This window comes from Marmota monax, unplaced genomic scaffold (assembly GCF_021218885.2).
Source record: "Marmota monax isolate L192 unplaced genomic scaffold, Marmota_monax_Labrador192_F-V1.1 WCK01_AAM20220418_F8-fsc00243, whole genome shotgun sequence".
NCBI lineage: Eukaryota > Metazoa > Chordata > Mammalia > Rodentia > Sciuridae > Marmota > Marmota monax.
The window spans coordinates 1,279,577-1,299,371 of record NW_026694604.1 but is presented as its reverse complement, the minus strand read 5'-3'; the positions used below and the strand labels follow the sequence as shown (position 1 = coordinate 1,299,371).

At 41.4% G+C, this 19,795-nt stretch overlaps 1 protein-coding gene across 5 annotated transcripts in view; it reads right to left on the bottom strand.

Moving 5' to 3' along the window:
• Positions 1-19,062, bottom strand: part of Myh10 (myosin heavy chain 10) — a 136,490-nt gene extending 117,428 nt beyond the window's left edge. For 3 of the 5 annotated variants that reach the window (XM_058572037.1, XM_058572036.1, XM_058572040.1), the window contains exon 1: positions 10,326-10,701. In XM_058572037.1, the coding sequence (XP_058428020.1) occupies positions 10,326-10,670 (345 nt within the window). In that variant the 5' untranslated portion in view covers positions 10,671-10,701. Of the gene's footprint in view, positions 1-10,325; positions 10,702-18,927 lie in introns of those variants that run through there. The other 2 variants (XM_058572038.1, XM_058572039.1) reach the window with 2 other exon arrangements.
• Between the last annotated feature and the right edge of the window lie 733 nt (positions 19,063-19,795).

Sequence of the window (19,795 nt, the reverse complement as noted above, 5' to 3'; positions counted from 1 at the left end):
AAAGTAAAACCAATAAAAAAATAATACATAGAAGACAGTTGAATATGGATGGCAGAGGAAAGATACCAAAAAAATGTTACTGCTCCTTTGGGGAAATTTTTTTTAATAATAATAAAATTTTTTAATAATAATAATAATAAATGCACTTGAAGAAAACTGTAGGCATGGGAGGGAGATATATAGTTAAAAAGCACTCACCAAGCTAATGAAGGCAGGTGGTATATTCTCACCATTTTTGCCCCTCAAGAAACAGTGCTCATCACTGCTTAAATCCTTGGGTGACCGGCAGAAGAGGACCTTCTAAGGAACAGAACTAAGGGTGGCACAACCTAAATGGAGTCACTTCAGACTCACTGATCAATCTCAGCATCATAAAGTGAGAGACAACTTGACTTTAAGTGTCTCCTAATCTAAAACCGTTTAGGACTCTGGACCCAATGACCAGACTACAAGAAGCACCATGGGAATGTGACCCAAAATTCAGAATTAGGAAATTCTACAACACAACTGATTCTGTTTCTTCTAGTGAAAAAATAGGGAGGGGAAACATCAGATTAGAAGAGACACAACAATTATACCTTCTCTGCATTCTGAATTGAACGGACCAACTATTTATGAGACATTTATGATGTAAGGGAAATTTGAAAAGTTTGTGATGATACGGAATTGTCACTTGTTTTTCAGACAGATGATAGCTACAAATCCTAAAAACTGTTGCTGGGGAGCAAGAGGCTAAGCAGAGCTTTTAGCAGCACACAAATCTAAGAAAACAAACATTTTGAAGAGTTTTGGCCCACCCAGGAGAATGGTAAACATGCCAAGCCTTGGGACACTGATGACTACCCCCTAAGAATTACGACTGTACCAGAAATCAGCCCTCACACAGTCTGAGGCACATCTAGAAAGGATGTCATTCCCTGATTAAACTGTATGACCTGGTTCCCTCACCTACACTGCCAACCCAAAGCAAAACTCCAAGATAAGCTTGATCAGAGCCCCACATTCTCCTCCCAATTTCTTATTCACATTAACCAGGCAGACAACGCAACAAACTATGACTAAAATCTAATATAACATCTGGATCCCTTGTGAGTGTATTTTTATTGACTTCTATTATTATCTGGAATGTTAATATGTCCAAGTAATTAAAAGACATGGTAGAGAATTCTGGTAGAGAACTGGAAACTAAAGAAAACACTAAAATTGAAAAAAGCAGGAACTAAAATAAAGAATCCAATGGATGCCTTTAATGGCTAATTATATATAGCTACAGAAAGAATTACACACCTGAGATTGAGTCAAAAGAAATAGACATTATAGGCTGGGGATGTGGCTCAAGCGGTAGCGCGCTCGCCTGGCATGCGTGCGGCCCGGGTTCGATCCTCAACACCACATACCAACAAATATGTCTGCCGAAAACTAAAAAATAAATATTAAAAAAATTCTCTCTCTCTCTCTCTCTCTCTCTCTCTCTCTCTATCTAAAAAAAAAAAAAAAAAAAAAAAGAAATAGACATTATAAAATAAGGAAAACAAGCATAAAAATGTAGAGGAACACTAGAGCTACAGGGGACACAGGGAAAAGGTCTGACAAGCAAATGCCCTGTTTAGAAATGAAGAAATTCACATCTAAGTAACTTGTGGAGCCTGGAGCCAAGGAAGACATCCTTATTGTTTTGAAATGAATGATAATAAAAATACAACATAATAAAATTCAGAATAGAGCCAAAGCAGTACTTACAATGAAATTTATAACTTTTAAAGCACATGCTGGAAAAGAACTAGCTGAAAAAAATTAATGATCTAAATTTTTGTCTTTAAGAATTTGGAGAAGGAACAACAAATCAGACCCAAAGAAAGTAGAAAGAAAATGTGTGAAAATTAAATAGGTAGGTTAAGTAGATAGGTAAATGGGAAGACTGAATTGAAAGGGCCAACAAAATGAAAAGTTCAATAAAGTTAGAAGGCTGCTATTTGAAAAGATGGATATAACTGAAAATCCTCTGGTAAGACTCATAGTAAGAAAAGGAGAACAAATTACCAGTATCAAGAAAGAAAGATAATATCACCACAAATCTACCAAAAATAAGGGGGTATTATGAACTTATGCCAATACATTTGAAAATTTAAGTGAAATACAAATTCCTAGAAAAATATAATTTTCAAAACTGACACTTGAAATTAAAAGTCTGAAAAGTTCTACATCTAGTAGAGAAAAACTTCTCTATAAAGAAACTCTATTATTGCTCAGAAAAGAAATAACATCAATCCTACCCAAACTCTTGCAGAAAACAAAGATGAAACATTCCACAATTCATTTTATAAAAATGAACAAATCTTGATGTAAAATACGAAGAGGATATTACAATAAAGGAAAAATTTTAAGCTATTCTGATGAATGTAGATGCAAAAATCCCAAACAAAATATTAGCTTGGAGAGAGACAGAGAGAGAAAGACAGAGAGATAGATAGATAGACAGATAGATAGAGAGAGAGAGAGAATCCTTGGTTCTTATAAGGTTAGATTAATAGTGGGGAGAGGGGGGAGCCAAAAAGCAAAATGCAAGAAAAATCATACTAAAATAGATAATGGGAAAAATTTTGATAATTTAATACCCAGTCTGGATTTTTTTTAAATCATCCATTCAGAATAAAAACTAGGAATAGAAGGAAACTTTACTTAATCTGATAAAGAATATTTTTTAAAATATTAAAACTACAACAAACATCATTCTTTTTTGAGAGAGAGAGAGAGAGAGGAGAGAGAGAGAGAGAGAGAGAGAGAGAGAATTTTTTTTTAATATTTATTTTTTAGTATTTGGTGGACACAACATCTTTGTTTGTATGTGGTGCTGAGGATCGAACCCAGGCCGCACGCATGCCAGGCAAGCGCGCTACCGCTTGAGCCACATCTCCAGCCCCACAAACATCATTCTTAATAGTGAAATGTTGAAACCTTCCCTTGAAATCAGGAATAATACAAGGATGCCTTCTATTACCACTTTTATTCAAAAAGTTTTGAGCTGAAGGTCCTAGACGGTGCAATAAAGCAAAAAAAAGTATACAAGAATTGGAAAAGAAAAAATAAAACTATCATTATTGCAGATAATGTGAGTATATTCCTAGAAAATCCACAAGAATCTTCAGCTAAACTGTTATAACCAATGGTTTAATCTAATAAGGTCACTAAATAAAAGCCAATATGCAAAAACTTAATTGTAAAAAAAACCCCACATTTTCTAGAAAATGTTAAAAATTAGGTACATACCCTATGTATCACAAAAGCAAAATTTAAAACATCATTCAAACAGTGAAAAAAAATCAAATGCCTCAAAACAAATCTAACAAAAGATTGACTCTACTACGAAAACTATAAACCAATACTGAGAAAAATTGAGAACTAAGTAAATGGGTAAACCTAGTCATTAAAAATTAAATGTTGTAAAGATCTAATTTCTTCCCCAAATTGATATACAGAATCAATAAAATCCCAAACTACATTTCAACAGGGTTGTGTGTGTTTATAAAAAACTGTAAGGAGATATTAATATCATAATGAAACAATTTAATCCTTAAGAACAAGTATGAGAGGACTTACTATGTTGAATAGCAAGGCTAATTATGAAGCTATAATACTTAAAAGACAATGTGAATTAGCTCAAAGACAGGAACACAGACCCATGAAACACAATAGGAAGTCGATATCATGAACACCTGACTTATGACAAAGGTGGCATTTCAGAGCACTGGAGAAAGGAGTATTTTCGGTAAATGGAACTGGATCAACTGGATGGCCATTTGGGGGACAGTGGGAGAATCTTGTCCCTGCCTCATAATGTACAAAAAAAAAAAAAAAAAAATTCAATTCCAGATGCAACTGATGCTGATCCCATGAAAAGTACCAAATTTCCTTCTCCTCTGGTCATCAGACTGAGTTTAGCGAATTGGAGACATCAGCAAGAGACTGTGCGTGGAGGAGGTCAGATTATTCATTACGCAGGCTCTCTCTCTCTGCCAATTTCCATGGCCATCTGCATCCCTCTAAGGAAGGCCACAGTTCCATCAGGTAGCCCTCATCATCAAGTTGAGGTAAGAGCTCTTTCCTACTATTCTTTTAAATATCCAGAGGTATCAAAGAGGCAAGGGATGTACATGGCAAGTACACTTGCCTCACATGTGTGAGGCCCTGGGTTCAATCCCCAGCACAGCAAAAGCAAACCAACAACAAATGATATATCAAGGGCTCTTGGCTATCAACTAGCACCAGAGTACTGTACTAGTCCTCATTTGTTTTTTAAACTCTACCAGCATTTGTACATCTTCAGCTTACTAAGTGCCTAGTCTAAGTCTTCTGTTTCCTTCTGGGATCTGAGTAGATCGAGCATTACCTAGAAAAGCTGAAGATTCGAATTGCAGATATGTATATCCTATCACCCAGGAACTCCACTCCTGGTTATACACCATAATAATGTGTGCCGGGTACACATACAAGCCCATTTATCGAAGCAATGCTTATACTAGTACCTAACCAGGAAAATAAACAAATAATCACAAAGAATTGAGTAGAGCTGGGCGATGGCCACACCTGTAATCCAGCCATGCAGAAGGCTGCGCTAGAAGGATTGCAAGTTCAATATCAGCCTCAGCAATTTAGTGAAGTCCTAAGTAACTGAGGAAGACCCTGTCTCAAAAATAAATATCATGAACACCTGGTTTATGACAAAGATGGCACTTCAGAGCACTGGAGAAAGGAGTATTTTCAGTAAATGGAACTGGGTCAACTGGATAGCCATTTGGGGGACAGTGGGAGAATCTTGTCCATGCCTCATAATGTACAAAATAAAAAGGGCTGGGGATATGGCTTAGCACCCCTAGGTTCAATCCCCAGTATGGGTGTGTGTGTGTGTGTGTGTGTGTGTGTGTGTGTGTAGGAGTTGGGAGGCAGAACTGAATAGGGGCTGGGAATGTGGCTCAGTGGTAGAGCACTTGCCTAATATGCAGAGACCTTGGGTTCAATCCTTCAGTATCAAAAAAAAAAAAAAATTTCTTTGAGCACACAAATATACTGAATCAAAAATCTTACCATTGTACACCTTATTCCAACAAAAATAAATGAACAACTCAAACTTTTATTTCAAAGCCTTTTTCTTATAAATTATTAAGGATCCCCCAAAGACTTTTGATTTAATACATTACATAAAAGAGATATACATACTGAGTATTCTAAATGTGTATTTATTCATTTTAAAACAACAATAAACATATGATAGGTTAACATAAATAACATTTCTTACAAAAAGTAACTCTTTGCTCTCTTTAAAACAAAAGCAAGAAAAGTGGCACTACTTTATATTTTTATATTTTATTGTCTGGCTTAATAGAAAACAACTGGATTTTTGTATCTATTTTTGCTTTAATCTACTGTGATATGTTATTTTAGTTATTTCTTCATATTGCATATGAAGAAAATCTGACACACATTTGTTGGAAAAGAGAAATAGTTTAATAGCCTTTTCAGATAATTCTAATATTCTCTGAAACTACCAAAACTAAACTAGTGACAATTTCTTAAAGATTAGATGCAATGTAGCTTCTGCAACCCTATCAGCGAATTTATACTATGTTTCATCAAAATCCATTGGTTAATCCTACATGATGAATTAATCTTTTACCCATCCACGATTCTGTAACATCATGTATACCTCATTTGGAAAACATTGGCTAACTGAATTATCCAAGTCTTCCAGATGATGATATTTCACTATATGACAAACAAAAAGAAAACAAAATCATTTTCATTATCATCACATCAAAAAGCTTTTTAGGTATTGAAAAGCTGTCAAGTTCATGATGTTAGATTCAAGTTTCCTATAATTCTAATTTTCACATAAAAACTCAAATTTTACCATTGACAAATACAGTTGTTTCCTTTGAAGTGACAGGCTCACTTTGTTTTTTGGTTTTGGGGGTTTTTTTGTGGGGTGTGGGAGTGGGGGGTTTAGGCACAAGGAATTGAACCCAGGGGCACTCAACCACTGAGCCACATCTCCAACCCTATTTTTTTTTTTGTATTTTATTTAGAGACAGGGTCTCACTGAGTTGCTTAGCATCTCAGTTTTGCTGAGGCTGGTTTTGAATTCTCAATCCTCCTCCCTCAGCCTCCAGAGCCACAGGGATTACAGGCATGTGCCACCACCCAGCTCACGTTGTTTATTTTCAAGAAAATATCTGCCAAATACCTCTATGCAAGGAACTAGTTCATCAATCGGTCAGTCTATCAAATAGAAATGGTGTTCTATGAAAAAAAGTAGCAAGTTTAGCTTGCAACTCAAAGAACCACACATGTGGTTCTTTCCTTCAAGGCACAAGTCCATATGCAGCAGAAGTGCTTGTGTATATTCACCATTTCCTTACACAGACACTAAGAGGATGCCTGCTCAAGGGCTGCTATTTAATAAAAATCCTGTGTTAAAGGACATTCTTGAGTGAAACTGTGTTTTTTTGATTTTTGTTTTTTTTTTAACTGCCAATAAAGTGCAGTGAACAATAAGATGATTACGAGGACAGCTTGGGGGCACTGCCTTTATTCATAAGGTGTCAGAGCTTTATTCATCTAGCTTGGGGACCACCAGTACAAATATCCATAATGAAAAGGGCAAATAACATCTTCATATTATTATGAAAATAGTTTTGACCTCTCAGATGCCCTGAAAAGGTTTTAGGAAAACCCTAGGGAGTCCCCAGACCATACTTTGAAAGTTATTGAATTACAACAAGGCAAACAATATGGATGAATCTTAGAAATGCAATGCTAAGAAAATAAAAACAAGAAAAACCCACAAAAGACTACATACTATGATATCCATATACACTAAAGTTTGAAAAAAGGCAAAAATACACTATATTGTTTAGAGATATATAATTAGTTAATAAAACACTGGGAGATTTTAACACTCTTCTCTCAGTAGATATAGACTGATAGGTGAAGCAGACAAAAATTAGGGCGGCTATACAAGGTTAAACAGCTAAAAAGCTTAATCTATGTGGGACCCTACACCAACAATAACAGAATACACATCCTTTGCAAACTCATGGAACACTCACAAAAACTGACAATATACTATACAAAGCAAGTCTCAACAACAAAAAAAGGCATTCTTTGTGGGGAAATTACTTTTAAAAATCAAAAGTAAAAATTTAACTAAAACACTTGGAAATGCTAAAAGTACATTTTTAAATGGTCCATAGGTTGAAGAAGAAATCATAATAGAAATTAGAAAATACTTAGGTAGTAAAAATACTACACAGCAAACCTTGAGAGCTGAAACAGTATTAAAGAAGTTTATAGGTTTAAACTGTTTTATTAGGAAGGAGAATAAAAATTAATGAGCTGAGAATTTGGAGGTCAGGGAGAACAATCCACATAAAATATAAGGAGAGAACATATCTAAACCACTTATCAACCTAACTTGTTTGAAGCTATGTGATATCACCTTTATAGAAATATGTCCAAAAAATGTTCCTGTGCAAGTAATTGTAGTGTCTGCATCATGGCACCTCAACCTGTCCATTCAACTGACCAGTTAATTGCAAAGCCCAAAACAAATGCATTGCCATCAGCAGTGGCGACTCTCCTGGCCCCTCTCTTCATGAGACTAGTCAAAGTCAAGTGCTCCCACTACCGGGAACCTTTTTGCACCCATCTGATTGGAGACATGATCCTCCCAAACCCCACCTCTGCTGGGACTGTCCTACTTTGAGAAAAACTCAAGAATTCTCTTGCACAGCCCAAGGAGGTCATGCTTTGAAAAGAAATTCACAAATTCAGTCAAGCTGAACTGAGGGGTGGACGGGATTAAAAAAAAAATTAAACCAACTCAATAAAGTACTGCTTTCCAGATCTCCGAATTATCATAAGGAGTGGTACAAACAAAGCACACCGTCTTTTATTTCATTCTCTTGTGTTTCATGATCACAATCTCTTCCTTTTTCCATCTATCTCCCTCTTTCTCCATGTGCAGCTACCTACGATGCCCAGTGTGAGGAATCAGGTAAAGACTGGCAGAAAACAGCCCAGCTCCCTTCCACACTGTGCTCCTCCACTACTCGGGTGGGGCATCACCTTTCCAGCCCTGCATAAGCCATGGCACACAGGACTGCATCTCAAACTGATCCTGCTCCTAAATCTCATGTTCATATTATCAACTGACCACAATCTCTCAAATTTTCAAGTCCTCTCACTCCCCGACTCCCAACGACCCTGTCTTCCAAACTCCAGCCCTTGATCATCAGCCCCCTCCTACCCAGACTTCCATTCCTCCAGAGCTTGATGCCAAAGACAATCAGAAGAGTTACCTCTCTGTGTGCTGGCAATGGAGACACAAGTTCCCCTGCCTGGAGCAAAATCACACAGCCAGACAAAAATGTGATCTCCTTCTACACTGATATTCAGTCTCAGCTTGATTCTCATTGTTGTTCTCCAGTTGTTTTCTTATCCTTGGCCTTCCCTCATTTCCAAGATTTTCCCACTCTCCTCAAACCACTTTTCCAGCCTTGCTGCCTCTTCCTCTCTTTATTTTGCATCCTACCTCGTAAGGGAAATAAATAAATAAATAAGGAAGCCAGTCTGGCTTGATGGAAACCCTCCCACAAAGGTCATGAGCCAGCTATTCTTTGCCCCTGACTGGCTCCCTCTATTGGTCAGACTGGAGACTTGTCAAACAGCCCTTCATGACCTGCTGTGGGAAGCCATTCTCCTCCTGACCCTATCCTATGTTTCAGTTCTTCACAGAATATATCTTGTTCATAGCTCTACCCAAGAACCTACAATATATTAGGCACTTAAAATATTCCTTAAATACGCCAAATTCTATGGGAACACTAGTTCTGATTAAGTGAAGTTTTGAATTACTCATGAGCATCAGTAGTATGCTCCTTGCCTAAAATCCAACTGACCTTTTCCAATTTCAGATCATTACTCATTTCTTCTCTACTTCTCTTCATTCTAAATCCAATCCATACCACCTTCTGCAAATCACTGCCACATCTGTCTACCATTCCCTCAGGCCTATTTTGTCATTCTAGATTCTTTTCAGGATCTGGCTTCATTTTTCCTCTCTTCTTTATCCCTTATTATTTTTCAATAATTTCTACAGTCAGGGACATGGTGCTATACTTTAGATCTTGAATGTCTCCCAAGGCCCATGTATTGGAGGCTTGGTCCCCAGCCCATGATGCTACTGGGAGGCAGTGAAGTCTTTAGGATGGGGGGAGGGGCTAGCAGAAGGAAGTTATGTCATTGGAGGTGGCTCTTGAAGGAGATATTGAGACCTTGTCCCCTCTTCTCTTTCTCTCTTTGATTCCCCCATGTCATGAGGTGAATAGGCTTCTTCCACCTCATACTCCCAACATGATATACTATGCCAACATAAGCCCAAAGCTGGGGCCAAATGATCACGGGTTGAAACTTTTGAAACTGTGAGCCCAAATAAATGCTTCCTCTTTTTAAATTGACTTAGCTCAGGTATTTTGTCACAGTGATAGAAATCTGACTAACATACATAGTCAATGACCGTAATAGACATGTCAACTGTTAACCACAGGACAACCACAAGACAATCCCAGGCTCAATCTCACCCTAGATGATTTCCTCTTAAAAACCTCAACACTGGGGGGCTAGGGATATAGCTTAGTTGGTAGAGTGTTTGCCTTGCATGCACAGGGTCTTGGGTTCAATCCCCAGTACCACCAAAAAAAAACTCAGCATTGGGCTGGAGTTGTGGCTCAGTGGTAGAATGCTTGTGAACCTCTGGGTTCGATCCTCAGCACCACATATAAATAAATAAAACAAAAAATCCATTAATAACTTAAAAAAAAAAAAAAAAAACACCTCAACATTCATCTTTCCTACTTCCCAGTACCCAAATGAAGCTATTCTTGATTTTCACTAAAATCTGTAAACTTGCTGTCCCTTCACACTAATCCTCCTGGACAGACACTTGATTTTCCACTCTTCTGTTGAATGCACTCTCTTTACCTGGTCTTTCTGCCACATGCTCTCTCTTATCATACTGTGCTTCAGAGCACCACCATAAAAGTCTTCAAACAACATTTTATCATACCTAATTGCAGATTGGATTATTTAAATTTAGCATGTTAAGTTTAAAGGAAAGCAAGACTTGAACAAGAAGGAGACAATCTTTTTATATTTAATACGATAGTAAGCTAAACAGAGCATTCCTCATTTTCCTTTGATTATGACAGGATGGGTAGTTCACATTAATCCCCAGTCACCACTTCCCTTGATTATTTGGAAGAAATACTCACGTAGATAAGTCCTGAATAGTAGCGGTCCTTCAGATTATGTAAAACAGAAGCTTCATTCAAGCATGTCAATTCCGCCATATCCTCCACCTTGGAAAACTTCGGTGGGTTCATCTTCTGGATGTCATCTTTGTTGACCATTGCCTTTTTCCCATTCTCTGCCAACTCCACCATAACTTCATCTCCCCGTTCTTCTTTGATACTAGCTGCCTCAAATCCATGGCGTTCAGATGGAATCCACACTAGCTTCTTAGCTGTCCAATCAGCTTGAGTGGCAGGGTTGTAGATGACAGCCCTGTCCACAAAGAGATACCTCTCTGGATCCTCCAGTCCAGTTCTCTGTGCCATTGTAAACAGAAGGATCCAAGAGCAATTGCCCCTAAGAGAAGAAGAGAAGGGCAAAATTAGATGTTTACAAAAATGTAATATAATTTACAAAAATTTTTTTTTAAACAAAACTTTAAGTAAACGTGAACCATAAACTCTGAGTTCAGGAGCTGGGGGATTCCTCTTCACAGCCATACTAACTGTGTTTCCAAGGTAAATTTCAGAGGTGACCACTAATTATGCCTCTGGTTGTCTGACGACCACTCAAGATCTGCCCTCAGTTACCAAGGGCTGAAAAGCAGGCAAAAGAAAAAAGCAAAGTTCCAGGATGACCTTTTTTTTCTCCAACTCCTCTTTCACCCTCACCACAAATTAAACAGGGAGTTAAGTTGGGAAAGGAGAAAAAAGAAAAAGAAAACAAATGCATAATAAAAGGTCCTTGGAGTGGTACTGGAATTAGTGGGACCACAAGGATATAGCTACAAAAACACAGGATGATGCTAGAGAGAAGCAATCAGACACAGCATGCCTCCCAGTCCATCTTCAAGCAACTCAAAGCTCTTCTTTAGAAATAACCCAGATCAATCCCCCTATAGCTTTCCTACTGGCCCCATGTGTCTTAGTGTGATTAAATGGAGCCAAAGAAGAGAAGTGAAACTTCTGGCTTCTCTCAATGGCCTTTCAAATATGTGGTGGTGACAGCTATCCAGATCTCCACTCCCATCCTGCAGCTGCTCCCACTCCTCCATGTTGGCATTAGCATTGCATCATTCATCAAGACTCCTGCTAGCAGGGTGTAGGTGCGTAATCTAGTGGGGATGCTGAGGCAGGAGGATCTCAAGTTCAAGGTCAGACTGGGTAGCTTAGCAAGACCCTGCCTCAAAATAAAAATAAAAAGGGTAGGGGATGCAGCTCAGTGGTAGAGTATCCCTGGATTCCTCAGGACCACAAAAAAGCGGTGGGGGCAGGGAAAAGACTCCTTCCCTGATCTCTTATCTCTAGACAGACTCCAATGTGTCCGTGTCTTCCCTTTATGGAGTGTGTCCCAGAAGCAAACATAACATTCCAGATACAATCTGATCAATGCAGAAGAAAGAAAGAATCGTTCACAACTTCAGCCACACCAAGGAAAGGACTGGTTCTGTGACTTTGCCAATTAATATAGCTCGAGACCTAACCAATTGGTTTCTTTAGCACCTATGGAGATCTGGCTGATAAGAAGCTACCAGGAGAACTCCACACACATTATATTGCTATTGCTATATATTTTCCTCTATTTGTGCAATTGACTTTTTGGATCAAATGACAGCATTTTAAGTCGTTATCATTAGCCTTTCTGACGTCACTTGCTATTCCTGCCCGACAGCATCTTTTTAGAATCTGATACTATCCTGAACATTTTTTGCCATTACTCCACAAATTCCAGGTTATTACAAACTTCACAGGTACGATTTCCATGATTTCATCTAAATCAAACACAGTATCAACTCACAAATCCCCTCAATTTTCCCCCCACCTTGCCCTCCAGAAATGTTGGGGGCTCTTTGCAGGCAAGAGGATCAATACAAAGCATCCTTTACAGGTTGCAAGGAAAATCATAAGGTTGTCCAGAGTTGCTAAAAAGTTCTTAACATTAACTCCATAGATGAATTTCAAGTTCTGTGATATCACAGAAATTCGGGTAAAAACATGATATACACTTAGGGTGTACACAGTCTTAAGAACATCCATAACTTTCTTTAGATTCTCAAAGGATTGCTATATCCATAAGAATGAATCACTGACAATGGGTATAGGTACTAGTCATTTAACCCCTAATGATAATTTATTATTATTTATTAATTAGCTATGATTCTTCAAAAATTTGTTACAATGTAATGCATTATAAATGCACATGCCCTATTGTTAATGAGTCTCAAACTTTGGAATGCATCAACAGCATCAAGAAGTCTTTTTAACACACACAGATTAAGGCTCGGATGTGGCTCAATGATAGCGCATTTGCCTAGCATACAAGAGGACCTGGGTGGTTCAATCTCCAGTATCCCAACACACACACACACACACACACACACACACACACACACACTTTCTCTCTCTCTCCCTCTCTCTCTCTGTCTCTCTCTTACTCTCTTCTCTTCCTTTCTCTGTTGGGTCCCCAGAGTTTTTGATTCAGTAGATATGAGGTAAAGTCCAAGAATCTGCATTCAGAAGATGCTGATGCTGCCTGTCATGGGAGGGACACACTTGATAACCATTGCTCTAGTTTTCTGGCTGCCATAGTGAGTCACTGTTACTATCAGGTAGACCAGGGTAGAAAGGCAGGTTAAAAACCAATGTTCTAAAGCTGGGCACAGGGATGCATGCCTATAATTCCAATGGTTCCAGAGGCTGAGACAGGAGGATCTAGAGTTCAAAGCCAGCCTCAGCAGCAGCGAGATGTTAAGCAACTCAGTGACACCCTGTCTCTAAGTAAACCACAAAATAGGGCTGGGGATGTGGCTCAGTGGCGGAGTGCCCCTGAGATCAATCTCTTGTACCACAAACAAACAACAACAAAAAAAACCCAATGTTCTAGACTCATTCATAACATGATTTAGAGAATGTGCTAATATTTTAAAGGTTATAGACATGGATAAAACAAAAATCACAAAACAAGTGAACCCTTCCCTAAATATTACAAAACATCTGATTCATGTTAAGATTTCTACAAATAAAATTGCTTACATTTGTATAACTAAATTTATATTTGCCTTCCTAGGCATCCACGTGTCACGTGGGGAGAGGACAGCACAAAAAATATTCATGGGTACATGTACATCATGAAGAATGGTTTCAAAAGCCCATTAATGCTGGGGGCAGGAGTACATCTGCAATCCCAGCAACTCGGGAGGCTGAGGCAAAACAATCACTGTGTTTGAGATCAGCCAACAATTTAACAAGACCCTATCTCAAAATAAAATATAAAAAAGGACTGGGGATGTAGCTCAGTGATGAACTGAACCCCTGCTGTAAAAGAAAAAAAAAAACACAAAAAAACATTACTCCCATTACCCATAGGGACTGGACTCATATGACTATTAACAAATCATTCCAACTTAAACACTGCATACTGGTAAAAAGGAAGGCATGGGGATCATCCTAGATGAATTTGAAGACAAGTAATAGAACACAACACTCTACCTTTTGGAAGCACAGAATCTATTAAAAGAAAACATATCCAACTACAACAAAGTATGATAATAAGTTACTCATTATTCTTGTTCATTATTAACTGTATATTCTATATGGCACTTAGGAAACCATCTTGCTGACAGTAAGCACGCACACATTGCTTTGATTTACCTTGGGTATATAATTACATGCTTAAATTGTAGGTAGCAAATCAAAACCACCCTAAGATACCATCTCACTCCAGTTAGATTGGCAGCCATTATGAAGTCAAACAACAACAAGTGCTGGCGAGGATGTGGGGAAAAGGGTACACTTGTACATTGCTGGTGGGACTGCAAATTGGTGCAGCCAATCTGGAAAGCAGTATGGAGATTTCTTGGAAAGCTGGGAATGGAGCCACCATTTGACCCAGCTATTCCCCTTCTCGGTCTATTCCCTAAAGACCTAAAAAGAGCATGCTACAGGGACACTGCTACATCGATGTTCATAGCAGCACAATTCACAATAGCTAGACTGTGGAACCAACCTAGATGCCCTTCAATGGATGAATGGATAAAAAAAATGTGGCATTTATACACAATGGAGTATTACTCTGCATTAAAAAATGACAAAATCATAGAATTTACAGGGAAATGGATGGCATTAGAGCAGATTATGCTAAGTGAAGCTAGCCAATCCCTAAAAAACAAATGCCAAATGTCTTCTTTGATATAAGGAGAGTAACTAAGAACAGAGTAGGGTCGAAGAGCATGAGAAGAAGATTAACATTAAACAGGGATGAGAGGTGGGAGGGAAAGGGAGAGAGAAGGGAAAATGCATGGAAATGGAAGGAGACCCTCAGAGTTATACAAAAGTACATACAAGAGGAAGTGAGGGGAAGGGGAAAAATAATATAAGGAGGACAAACGAATGTCAGTAGAGGGAGCAGAGAGAGAAGAGGGGAGGGGAGGGGAGGGGAGGGGGGATAGTAGAGGATAGGAAAGGCAGCAGAATACAACAGACACTAGTATGGCAATATGTAAATCAATGGATGTGTAACTGATGTGATTCTGCAATCTGTATATGGGGTAAAAATGGGAGCTCATAACCCACTTGAATCAAATTGTGAAATATGATATATCAAGAACTATGTAATGTTTTGAACAGCCAACAATAAAAAATTAAAAAAAAAAATTGTAGGTAGCTATAAATTAGAATAACTTTACAGGTCATTTCTAGAACAGGTCATTTCTAGGGCAGGTCTAGAAAAATGAATTAGATTAAGTTATCTTATCAAATTGGGACAGTTAAAACTTATCAGTACTTTTTCTAGGTATAAAAATGCTTATAATTTAATATAAGAAAAAAAATCGATCCCCAAAAGTTCACAAACATGTAAAGTTACATATACACATCTTTTTTTTTTTTTAGTGGAATAAATGTTCTTTGAGTTTTTTACTGCACAGTAGGATTACAAATTACTTTGCTTTCCCCCCCCCCCCCAGCTTTTCCTACAACTGAACACTGTGGGGATGGTCACCTGTTCCTTGCTGAATCCTAAGCTCTGAGCCTAGCCCCTAGTACACAATAGGGTCTCTATACGTATTGATCAACCTTCCATGAAAGGCCCCCACCCTCACAGTGAGCTTCAACTTCTCCACAATCACAAACCTACTATTCCTTCCATCCTGACCCAAATGCCACCCTTTCAGAAGTTCTTTTCAGGTCAATCTGGCAATTTAATCCTCTCCTTCTCCTAACATTTTGTACTGTTCTTCTGGCAAGTGTCCTTGTCCTGCCTTGCATTGCACCAAAGGGCCTAGCAGGTAGTAGGTCCTCATATTGTTGTTTAACTGCAGAGTTCATGAGACCACTGAAGATATTTTGTTCGGTTTAACTTTTCACTTGTGATTGCCAAATATGTCATGTTTTTTCACTCCACTGTACATCTGGTACCGAATCTGAATAATACTGGTATTTAACAATGTACCACCCCCAGTCTTGTTGAAAGGTTCATGCCACAGTTTTGTTTTTTTATTTGTAGATGGACACAATACCTTTATTTTATTTTTATGTGGTACTGAGGATTGAACCCAGTGCCTCACACATGCTAGGCAAGCGCTCAACCACTGAGCTACAACCCCAGCCCCCATAGCACAATTTTTAAAATAGTTTATTCCACATATATCCTAAATTATATATCCCTTATTATGTCCAGGCACTATTCTAAGTACTTTACATATATCAACTGTTAATCTTCACAACAGTGCTATGGGGTAGGGGCCATTAAAATCTCCATTTCACAGACGAGGAATGTGAGGTACAGAGAAAGCCAATAACTGGTGCAAGGTCACACAGCTTACAAGTAACAGGGTTGGGATGAAGTCCAGAGTCCAGGTCCAGCATTCAGGCTACAGTGACGGAAGGTAAGAGGGAGGAAATTGTGAAGGGCATGTAGTATTTTTTTGATACCAGTCTATCAAAAAAAAAAAAAAATTCCTACCAATTATGACTTGAAAACTACAGGCTTAGTCAGTGAACCGACTAGCACAATCTGACCAAGGTTTCATATTTTATAGGAAAAAAAATGCCCATATTTAGGGGGAAAAGGAATAAATAGGCACCTTTTCAGCAAACATGAAGATAATCTGGAGGTTTATCTTAGAGTCATTTGAACTAACTGCTTAATTATAACTAAGTCATTTATCTGTGAATTAATTAAATAATACCGTACATATTATCAGGGAACAACAGAACCATAGTTCCCATCACCAAAACTGGTTTTAGACACATATACACCACACCCCTGGGACTCCATCCACCCAAGCCATATTTTACTTTAAAGAAATGCCACCCAACTAACTTCTCAACTGCCCCCCAGCATCCCTTCTATAATAGAAAATAATTCAGAGGAAAACAATTCAATTTTATGAATAGCTTGCATAGGGAAAAGAAAAAAAAAAAAAAAAAAAGATGGATAAGTTATCCAGGACAGAGCATCCTTGTAAAACAACAGACAACTAAAACAGAACTGCCCCAATTTGTGTAATGCTAGCTACCACTGAGGTCACTTACATTATAGAATTGTGCAAGTCTGTTAATTTATCAAAACTCTGCTTAAACAAATGATCCCACACCAAAGGCAAAAGACCACACTATTGCTATTTATGGCCTGGACCATCTGCCAATTAATACTGTTATACTGTGTTAAATATTTCCAAACCTTTGATCCAAAACCAGGAATTTTAATTCCTCATATATGATAATAAAGTACATATACCAGTGAAGCATACAGTCTTCCACCCTACAATGTGCCCTTCAAATTTTCCTCCATCTCACCTTCCATTCAGTCTCTTCATTGTAATGATTTCCCTAAAGAGCCCAGACGAACAGCCAGGCTCTCCCAGGCCACATCTTTTTGCTGCAAAAAGCTTGTGCTATATCACACAATTATACCATCTGCTTTCTCTTGATAAGGACAGGGAAGAACTGAATTTAAGATGCAGAAGTGAGGAGATGCATAAAATGGCCACTTTTCCAGAACCGGAGACAGACAGGGCATACTAAAAACATCAAAAGCGTGGGACTCCAAGAATAATTAATAGAGGCAGATTGATGGAGATAAAACAATGAACAGATTATAAAGTTTTCCAGAGTGAGATACTGTCCAGAATAATTAAACCGGACTCAAGGAATCCTCAGTTTCAATGCTAAAAAAAAAAAAAAAAAAAACACAAAATCTCAGCAAAGCCAAAGTATTATATTTAGTATTATATTATTCTGCGAAAACAGCAGTCTTTGTTTCATCTGCAGTCTGGATCTACCCCGCCTGCTTTCCCCTACCCCACCCCAGTCCACCCCACCCCCTTCCATCCACCGCAGTGATCTTGAAGGGAGCTGCAGAGGCCCTAAGACACAGAGATAACGGTCGTAGGCAGAGGCCACGTTACCCAGACCTCACCAGCCGGGGTCAGACCCGCGGAGTCGCCAACCTCTTTCCTAAGGCCCCAGTTCAGGCAGGCCTGGCTGGGGGCCTCTCGGGTCTCCGGGCCGCATCCGCCCACCACAGGCCCACAAAGCCCCGGCCAATGCTAGGACCGACTCTGCAGCTTCAACTTCCCTACGACCTATTTCCAGCCTGATTTTTAGGGGGTCAGGGTGTGACCCCCCCCAACTGCAGAAGACAAGGAAGAGACTCTGCGGCGAGCCATTCCCAGATCACTTACACAATAAAGGGATCCCGAGGCAAGGGCTGACCCTCCCCCCGGCCGCCCTGCTGCAGCGCGCCCCCGCCACATTTCCCGCCTCGCCCCCCCAAACCGCGCAGGCCTCGCCGGGCGTCCACCCCCGGCCCTGACGGTCCACCGAGCGCTCGGCATGCCGCCGCCTCCCCTTCTCCTTCCCCAGCTCCCGCAGAGTGCGACCCTCCCCGCGACCGCAGCCGGCTCGGGAGCTCCACACCCGCCGCGCGCTCTCCAGGCTCCGCAAAGCCTCTAGCTCCGGTTCCTGTACCCCACGGGGCTGGCGCTAGCCTTCTGAGCCCTCGGCGAACTCTTCTACCGCGCCCGGGGAGCCCGGCCCGGCCTAACCCACCCAGGGGTCCTTCCTGTCCAGCGCCCCTGGCCACCACGATCACGCCACAGCAGGGCACGGTCCTCTCCTAGGAGGTAGACACAGACCAGCAGGGCATACCGGGACCCCCGCCAGGGCACTAGAACCCCAACTCCACACCGCCAGGGACCCCACACACCAAGGAACTGGCCCCCACATCCCCGCCCCCAAGTCTCCATCCTCAGTCCCCCAGGGGTCGCCTTCCCGCACACCCCGGCCCAGATCCCTGCAAGGATCTCACTCTCGAGGACCTCATTCCCCGACCCTCCAGGGGTCTCTCCATCTTCACCTACTGGGGTCCTCTTACCCACTCCCTGCCCAGGTCCTTTGCTCACACGAATCGAAGGTCTCCTCAGCATAAACCCTCCCGCCTAGATCCCCTTCTGCCTTCCCCAGCTCCCGCTTCGGCTTAGTCCCTGTGCTCCAAAGCCGCCCGGTCCTCCCAGCCCAGAATCCTTCTCTGCCCCCAAAAAACCTGCCCGGGACTGCCGCACTCGGACCCGGACAGCCGTACCTCTCACCTTCAGCCGAAGATGGTGGCGCCGGCGCACGTCCCCAGCCGCGACCACAGATCCGGCGCCTCAGTCCCAAACCCACCGCTGCCTCCGCCGGGCTCCTTTAGCACTGCTGCTAGCGGCTGCCCCACCCACTCCCACCCTCATTGGGCCATCTCCACGCCCATCACCGCCGCCCCCAGACCCACTGGTCGGTTTGCGCGCCCATCTCCTAGAGAAGACGTTAGCAACCCGAAGGAAGCTACCTTCCCGAGTCCGGCTCCCTCCACCCACCTGGACTGATGCTCATTGGCTCCCGCTCCCGGCCCAGGCCCCCAGAGCCCCAATCTCATAGGCTGGCCCTCATGCCCGTCAAAAATTCCGGGAGGTGCGGTCGGGGCAGTGGCGGGCGATTGGCTGGCTCGGGTGGAGATGGACAGCTGAGGCTGGCTGGGCGCTTAGCTATCCCGCAAGGCAGCGAGGACTGACCGGGTTGGAGCCGGCGCGCATCGCCGGCCAGGACTGTGCACACCGGGAGGCAGGTGCGCTGCAGCAGGGGCCCCCAGCTCCGACTACTGGAAGAGTCGGGAGGCCACTGCAGCCCGCTGGAGCACCTGGCCACTCCCTGGGATTAACGAAGCCTTGTGTCCCGCGGCAGAACAAGCTTTCACTGCGGAGTCCCGGCCCGGGGCACTGCCGACAGGGGCGGGGCCCGAGCGCGGTCCTGAGGCCTGACGTCACCCCAGGGCGGCGCGGGGGGTGGGGGCCGAGGCTCTGCGGCTCACCTGCAGTGGGGGAGGGGTGCAGCTCCGCCCATGCGCCAGGGCCCTACCTGGGCCCCGCTGCAGACAGTGCACTGCTAAACACTGTCGCGACTTGGGACCCCAA